Source organism: Carlito syrichta, unplaced genomic scaffold, assembly GCF_000164805.1.
Source record: "Carlito syrichta isolate Samal-C Ts95f unplaced genomic scaffold, Tarsius_syrichta-2.0.1 Scaffold305703, whole genome shotgun sequence".
Classification (NCBI taxonomy): domain Eukaryota; kingdom Metazoa; phylum Chordata; class Mammalia; order Primates; family Tarsiidae; genus Carlito; species Carlito syrichta.
Window position 1 is genome coordinate 29,600 of NW_007249799.1, and position 7,804 is coordinate 37,403.

Genomic DNA, 7,804 nt, shown 5'->3' on the forward strand with positions numbered 1-7,804 from the left:
GTACGTGCGGGGCAACCTTAGCTCCAAGGAGGTGAGTACGCCGAGCCCTCCCAGGCGCCCGCCGGGCCCCGGGGGCACTGGAGGGAGAGGAGGGGAGGAGTGCCGCCCCGCCCCCTGCCGCCCCTCCCGGCGGGCCCTGGGAGCCGCAGAGGGATGGGGCAGGGGGCGACGGGAGACTGGGCCGGGTCGAGACTGAAGGGGGCCGTGGGGTCGAGGCCAGATTTGGGGGTTATAGGAGGGACATTGAGGTCAGAGCTGGGCGAGGAGGGGAAGTGGGTTGGGAGACAGAGTTTGGGAGGGGGGCCGCGGAGGTGGTGCTGAAGGGACAGCACTTTTCACTCAACCGAGAGCCCCGAGTTCACCACACTCCCACTCTCCTGCTCAGGACCAAGAGGGGCCCTCCGGGCCAAAATGTGGCCGTCTGGAAGAGTCCCCAGCACGGGATGGTCTCTCGGAGCACTGTGGGGGTGGGGCGGGCGTGTGTGGATATTGGGGAAATGGAGTCAGATGGTGGCCAGGAGATGAGGTGGCCAGGAGATGAGGCGGCCGGGATGGGTATCCCTCCGAGGTCTTTCTCAGGGCTCCTGGGAAATGGGAGGAGTGTTTGAGTGGAGGGGAAGAAACTTGGGGGGCAGCTGAAGGAGAAAATCAGGGCAGCAAGAATCGTGGACGCATGGTGAAGAGATGGGGAAGAATTTTGCAGGGGACTTGGTCTCCTTATGGTACTTGGGAAATCAGGTAGCTGAGGGTAGGGGAAAAAAGTTGGGGTCTATGGAGTTGAGGAGAGTTCTCGAAGGACTCAGCAGAGGGTCTGACTGGGTCCCTTTTCCAGGACTGGGTGTTCCTGACAAGATTTTGTTTCCTCTCGGATTACGGTCGACTAGACTTCCGTTTCCGCTACCCTGAGGTGAGTCTCTTCCAATACTCACCATGCTGAGGCTGGATACTCACTTGGTCTCCAGAGGCACCCCAGCTCCCAGCGATCCTCCAACCCCCAAATTTTTGGGTTTGCAGGCCAAGTGCTGTCAAAACATCCTCCTCTATTTCGACGACCCATCCCAGTGGCCAGCTGTGTACAAGGCAGGGGACAAGGTGAGGGCTGTGAATAAAGTGTAGGGGGAGGAGGGAGGAGGTCATGCTTGGCTGGGGAGTGACTCTGTTCCTGCCTTCTCCAGGACTGCCTGGCCAAGGAGTCAGTAATCAGGCCGGAGAACAACCAGGTCATCAACCTCACCACCCAGTATGCCTGGTCAGGATGTCAGGTGTGGGTCCAGCCTGGGGGAGTGGGCCGGTGATGAAGGCTGAGGACTTGGGGGCATTGAGGACAGGCTGAGGACTTGGGGCATCAAGGGCAGGCGCCAGCCTTCTTGCTTGTCCCCAGGTGGTGTCAGAAGAGGGAACCCGCTACCTGAGCTGCTCCAGTGGCCGCAGCTTCCGCTCAGTGCGTGAAAGGTGGTGGTACATTGCACTCAGCAAGTGTGGGGTAAGGGGCTGAGAGGGCTTCCTGGTCCTTCTCCTCTTCTCTTCCATCCTGCCGATGCCCTATCTGCCCAGGGCCCCCCTTAATCCTCCCACACTTCCCACAGGGAGATGGACTGCAGCTGGAGTATGAGATGGTCCTCACCAATGGCAAGTCCTTCTGGACACGGCACTTCTCAGCTGATGAGTTTGGTGAGCACGTGGGGACCCAGAAGCCAGGATCTCTGTGGAGTACCAGAGCTGGGTGCCTACTGAGAGGACATTCACTTGAATAAACTCTCCTCCTCCCACTAATTGGCAGGAATCTTGGAGACAGATGTGACCTTCCTCCTCATATTCATCCTCATCTTCTTCCTCTCCTGTTACTTTGGATGTGAGTCCAGTACACAGGGGTGTGGGGTGGGAGAGGAGATATGGGGGGGAGCCGGGTTGGGGGAGATGAGCTAGTTTCCCTTTCTGCCTGTGAACAGCCTTTACCTGCCTTGCTCCCTAGATCTGCTGAAAGGTCGTCAGTTGCTCCACACAACTTATAAAATGTTCATGGCCGCAGCAGGAGTGGAAGGTGAAGTTTAGCGTCTCAACTACTGCATTCTGTGGAAGGAAGGACTTAGGGCTGAGAGGAATGCCTGGGAGCTTGGACCCCTGGGTCGTGGGGGAGGAGGGACTAGGAGCTGGGGTCACCTAGCAGGTCAATGGGTATAGATGGTCTAGAGTCCTGTGGGGGCCGAGAGTTTCAGGCCACCTGGATCACAGTGCTAGAGGACAGTGATGGCCAAAAGCTGGCTTCTGTCTTTTCCTCTCTCTGCCCCATCCTCTCTATCCCCAGTCCTGAGCCTCCTGTTTTTCTGCATCTACTGGGGTCAGTATGCCACCGATGGCATTGGCAACGAGAGTGTGAAGATCTTGGGTGAGAATGAAGTGGGGCTGGGGGAGGGTGGGGTGCTTGGCTCAGGTTGGGGTCCTCTCTGAGCCGCCCTCTCCTCCCTTCTCCCAGCCAAGCTGCTCTTCTCCTCCAGCTTCCTCATCTTCCTGCTGATGCTCATCCTTCTGGGGAAGGGATTCACGGTGACACGGTGCCCGGGCAGGGAGTGCTGATGGGGTTGCTGGGCTGGGGAGCAGGGCAAGGAGGGGGGCAGGGGGGTGGCTGCATCCTCCTCCCTGACGCTTCCCACCCCTACTGTCTCCCCTCATGGCCTGCTGCCAGGGGCCGCATCAGCCACTCGGGCTCTGTGAAGTTGTCTGTCTACATGACCCTGTACACTCTTACCCACGTGGTGCTACTCATCTACGAGGCTGAAGTGAGTCCCACTGGCCCCTGCCCAGGCCCCACCCCCTCCTCACTCTCCCCACCCCATCAAAGCTTTTGGCAGAGGCCTCCTCCTTGACCTGTCTGCTAGCCCTTCCCCACATAGTTCTCTTGCTGGCACTCACTCTCCCACTCTGATTTTCTGCCTTCCCATCTGCCCAAGTGATTCCTCCCCTCTTTGCCATCTCAAGTAGCTTTCTTTCTCCTCCCTCTGTCTCTCACTGTCACATTTATGTTCAGCGTCATGACTAAGAGTTCAGGAGTCACTCAGACCTGGATTCCATGCCTGCTCTCCCACTTCTTAGATGACTGACCTTGGGTGGTGACCTCCCTCCCTGGGCCTGCTTCGTCTTTGGAAAATTAGGAGGATCTTATCTACCCCAGGGAACTCCTAAGGCTTTATATCACCTGTATGGCTTTGGCCAAAGGACTTCCCTCTTAGCCTCAGTTTTCCCTCTTAGCCTCAGTTTCCTCTTCTGTGAAATGAGATGAAAACAAGACCTACCTTGTTGAGTTGATGCTGATGGAAAAGCTCACACATGGAAGGTGTTTAGTCCCATGTTGGGCACACGATAGTCCCGCTTCTTATCCTTTTTACCCTCTCTCTCTGCTTGATAAGTCTCTGTCTCCATTCCTGACTCTCCTGATGCTTCTGTTCTGATGGAGTACCTTGGTTCCCTGGGTGCTCAGGGTGGGGTTCAGGGAGCTTGATGGAGGGCAGGAGGCCATGATGAACCCTCTCCTGTGGGTCCAGTTCTTTGACCCGGGCCAGGTACTGTATACATATGAGTCGCCGGCCGGCTATGGGCTCATCGGGCTGCAGGTGGCGGCCTACGTGTGGTTCTGCTATGCCGTGCTCGTCTCACTGCGTCACTTTCCTGAGAAGCAGCCCTTTTATGTGCCCTTCTTTGCTGCCTACACCCTCTGGTGAGACTGGTGGGCCCCCAGCCTGTTCCTGCCTCCCTCCTGAGTTCCCCAGAAGTGGCTACTGCCCATCTCAGACCCTCTTTCATGAGGAAGAGGGATCTTCAACTCAGGCAGCTGTTACCCAGAATCTGCCACTGGGAAGCTAAGGCCCACAGAGTAGGAGTCACACTTACTCTGTGACCTTGAACAAATTTACTTTTCCAAAGTTAAAATAAAAAAGAAGTGAAAGTAAAAAAAGGCATCAGGTTGCTTACCCATAAAACAATGTTGTCAATAGTATCTCCTGCAAAGAGTTATCTTGAGCATTCATAGGACAATATATGAAGGTTGAATGTTCCTGCAGCTCCAGGAGAGGTTGGAACACAGTAAATGTTCAATAAAAACTGTTGTAGGCTGGGCTCGGTGGCACAGCCTATAATCTCAGCACTTTGGGAGGCTGAGGTGAGCAGATTGCCTGAGGCCGTGGGTTCAAGACCAGCCCGGGTGAGACCTCATCTCCACAATAAAATAAAAAGTTAACTGGGCATGGTAGCGCACGCCTGTAGTTCGGCTACTTGGAAGGCTGAGGTGGAAGGATTGCTTGGAGTGGCCGTGAGACGGAGAGAGACTCCAACTCAAAACAAAACAAAACAAAACAACAACAACAAAAACTATTGTAATTATTTTCATTCGGCATAACACAGTAGTAAGGTTGGTAGATTCCAAGCCAGACTGCCTGAGTTCAGATCCCAGCTCTAAAGCTTATAAGCTGTGTGACCTCAGACAAGTCCATTAATTTCTCTGCCTCAGTTTCCTCTCTTGTTAATGGGGATGGAACTGCACCTGCCTCATAGAGTCACTATAAGAGTTAAATGAATTTATATGTGTAAAATACTTAGGAAGTGACCTGGTATGCAGTAAATTCATAGCTATTATTATTTGTTAACTCATTCATTAAACTCCAGAATCTGGAGTAGGGTAGAACTCAGTTACATTCAACCTAGTCCTTGACCCCCACCCCCCGACTTTCCCAGGTCTGTTTCACCCTCTGGCTTCTGAAGGTCACACTGGCTTCCCTTCTGTTTAGGACCTGCTTGGGGCCCGTGTGTGTGCATGGCAGGGGGAGTGGGGCCATGGGATTGGGTGGAGGGCAAGGACAACATCTCTACTGACCCAGTACCTCCTCTTCAGGTTCTTTGCGGTTCCTGTCATGGCCCTGATTGCCAATTTTGGGATCCCCAAGTGGGCCCGGGAGAAGATTGTCAATGGCATCCAGCTGGGGATCCACCTGTATGCCCATGGTGTATTCCTGGTGAGTATGGGCATCTAGGCAGGTTGGGAAGCTAAGGGTGAGGCTCCCACATCTGATCTGCTGGACCCTCCTGTTCTGAGCTCTTGATCCATTTCCCCATTAGTCATTCAAACAGTTATTGAGAGCCTGCTGGGTTCCTGCAGGGTACTCTGCGCCCAGAGTCCCTCTTCTATTTCTCTCTCCTATTTTTGGCCTCTCCCCCAAACCCCCCCATCCTTCTTTGCCCTTCCTTCCCATTTCCATTCCTGAAGCTGTGTCCCAAGACTCTTACATGTCTCTTCTTTATCCCCATTGCCTTTACCAAGCCCCTTTGTCTCTATTCAATCTTTCCTCCATGTATTTTCCCATCACAGGCCATTATTCAGGAAGAAGCAGCTGGGATGGGACAGGCTGGGGCTCCTGGGGGCCTGAATCTTAATGGTGTTGTCCAGACCTAGGCATTAGGAGAGTACCGGCATCAGATCTACTCTTTGCTCTAGTTCACATCCTATCTGATCTTGATGACAGTTCTCATATTCATTATTCATCTATCATTAATTTATTCATTTATGAACTGTTCACTGGGCACCTATCTTGAACCAGCCTGTTTCATGCTAGGAACATCTGTGTGCATTTACTCCTGCCCTCTTGTTTAATTGTCAGAGCAGCTCCAGGAGAGGATGGATAATGGATACTGTACCCACTATACAGAGAGGGAAAGCTAAGGCCTAGAGAGTGGAGGTGACCTGGCAGGGCTCCATGGCTTCTGGTGGCAAGGCGGGCAATTTTTTTTTTCTGAGTTGGAGTCTCACTTTGTCACCCAGACTGGAATGCAGTGGCCGCTCCCGGCCACCGCAGCCTCGACGTGCAGGGCTTTGGTGATCCTTCCGCCTCAGCCTTCCAAGTAGCTGGAACTACAGGCACGTGCTACCACGCCCGGCTCATTTTGATTTATTGTAGAGATGAGGTCTCGCCAAGTTGCCCAGGCGGGTCTCGCACCCGTGGGCTCAGGCAATCCACTCACCTCAGCCTCCCAAAGGCGCAGGATTACAAGCTGAGCCACCGAGCCTGGCTTAAGGTGGGCAATTTTAACCTCGTCCTCCAACAGACCACAAGGTCTGGCATAAGCAGGGAGCCAGAAGAGGAGATAGGCATCACTGAGTTTGGGGAAGCTCCTAACTCCAGGGATCTACATGTATATTGTGTAGGGAGTTTCCTCAGCTGCTGAGGGAGGGGGGGCCATCCTCCACCTCAGAGCCTGACTCAGGTACAGACTCACTCACCTTCCCAGGCTCTGCAGGAAGTCAGAAAGTGACAGGAAGAGAAGAAACACTGAGAACCCATCATGTGCCAGGCTCTGCACCAGTGGTTTTCATTTCTACCCTCTCATCTTTCCAAGTAGGCACTGCAATCCCTTTTCCCTGGTGAAGCTCAGGGAGTCTAATCAACGTGCCCCGGTCCTACACTCAGCGATCTATGGAACCTGAAGGTGGGATGCAGGCTCAGAATGCCAAACACGGCGCCCTTTGTGCTGTATCTCAGCCAAGTTTCTTCCTAGGAATGCTCATGTTAGCTCAGCACAGCTCCACCTCTGGAAACTACCCATTGGTTTCAGCTCCTCATTCATTTGTTCGGCACAGCCTTGGAGGAGCTGCGCTAGGCTTCTAGGATGTGGCATTGGAGTCACACACAGCCCCTGCCCTTATGGCCTATCAAACTAACTGGTGCCAGACATTCCTATATTCAACCAGTATTTATTGAGGGCTTATATGTGCCCGACACTGTTCTAGAAGGTTCTGGAGATTCAGCAGGGAACAGAAGAGTCAGGTTCCTGCCCTCATCGAGCTCACTTTCTAGAGTCATTAACTGCAGTCCAATTGACTGTGTTTATGAAAATATTCTACTACCTGTGCTGTCCAATATGGTAGCTACTAACCACATATAGCTAGAGAGCACTTGAATGTGAGTAGTGTGACTGAGAAACTAAAATTTTAGTTTAATTTTCATTAAATTTAAGCCACATGTGGCTAGTAGCCGTCATACTGGACAATGCAGAACATAGATCGTAACCAGTCAATTATAGTGCAGTTGTCACAGCTCTGATGGAGAAAGCACAGGCAGAGTATTAAGAGCTGTGTTGAAGGGAAAATGCTAGGGTCCCGGACACTGAGTGTCCAGAGGGGAGCTGGATCCAGTTGGAATGGTTTCAGGGAAGTGTGGGAGATGTCAACTGAAGGGGAATCTTTTTGTTGTTGTTTTTTTTTGAGTGAGAGTCCAGGCTGGAGGGCAGTGGCATGCTCAAGGCCACCACAGCCTCGACCTGCCGGGCTCAGGTGATCCTTCCGCTTCAGCCTTCCAAGTAGCTGAAACTACAGGCGAACGCCACCGCGCCTAGCTAATTTTTTTTTATTTATTGTAGTGACGAGGTCTCGCCATGTTGCCCAGGCTGGTCTCGAACAGTGGGCTGAGGTAATCCTCTTGACTCCGCCTCCCAAAGTGCTGGGATTACAGGTGTGAGCAACCACGCCCGGCATGAAGGGGACTTTTTAGGACTCTGTGGAGACAGACTGGGGCCTGGACAGCGCTTCTCTAACCTGCTTTTGGCCTCTGGCCTCAGATTATGACCCGCCCATCCGCGGCCAACAAGAACTTCCCGTACCACGTGCGCACGTCGCAGATCGCATCGGCTGGGGTCCCTGGACCAGGAGGAAGCCAATCCTCGGACAAGACCTTCCCGCAGCACGTCTACGGGAACGTGACGTTCATCAGCGACTCGGTGCCCAACTTCACGGAGCTCTTCTCCATCCCCCCGCCCGCCTCCT

At 53.4% G+C, this 7,804-nt stretch overlaps 1 protein-coding gene across 1 annotated transcript in view; it reads left to right on the forward strand.

Moving 5' to 3' along the window:
* TMEM145 (transmembrane protein 145) overlaps nucleotides 1–7,804 on the forward strand; it is a 9,507-nt gene that overhangs the window by 499 nt on the left and 1,204 nt on the right. The window contains exons 2-15 of the mRNA XM_021714681.1: nucleotides 1–31; nucleotides 833–907; nucleotides 1,015–1,092; nucleotides 1,176–1,262; nucleotides 1,382–1,441; nucleotides 1,587–1,671; nucleotides 1,781–1,852; nucleotides 1,973–2,041; nucleotides 2,306–2,386; nucleotides 2,474–2,552; nucleotides 2,684–2,777; nucleotides 3,540–3,712; nucleotides 4,883–5,003; nucleotides 7,600–7,801. Of these exons, the coding sequence (XP_021570356.1) occupies nucleotides 1–31; nucleotides 833–907; nucleotides 1,015–1,092; nucleotides 1,176–1,262; nucleotides 1,382–1,441; nucleotides 1,587–1,671; nucleotides 1,781–1,852; nucleotides 1,973–2,041; nucleotides 2,306–2,386; nucleotides 2,474–2,552; nucleotides 2,684–2,777; nucleotides 3,540–3,712; nucleotides 4,883–5,003; nucleotides 7,600–7,801 (1,307 nt within the window). The remainder of the gene's footprint in view (nucleotides 32–832; nucleotides 908–1,014; nucleotides 1,093–1,175; nucleotides 1,263–1,381; nucleotides 1,442–1,586; nucleotides 1,672–1,780; nucleotides 1,853–1,972; nucleotides 2,042–2,305; nucleotides 2,387–2,473; nucleotides 2,553–2,683; nucleotides 2,778–3,539; nucleotides 3,713–4,882; nucleotides 5,004–7,599; nucleotides 7,802–7,804) is intronic.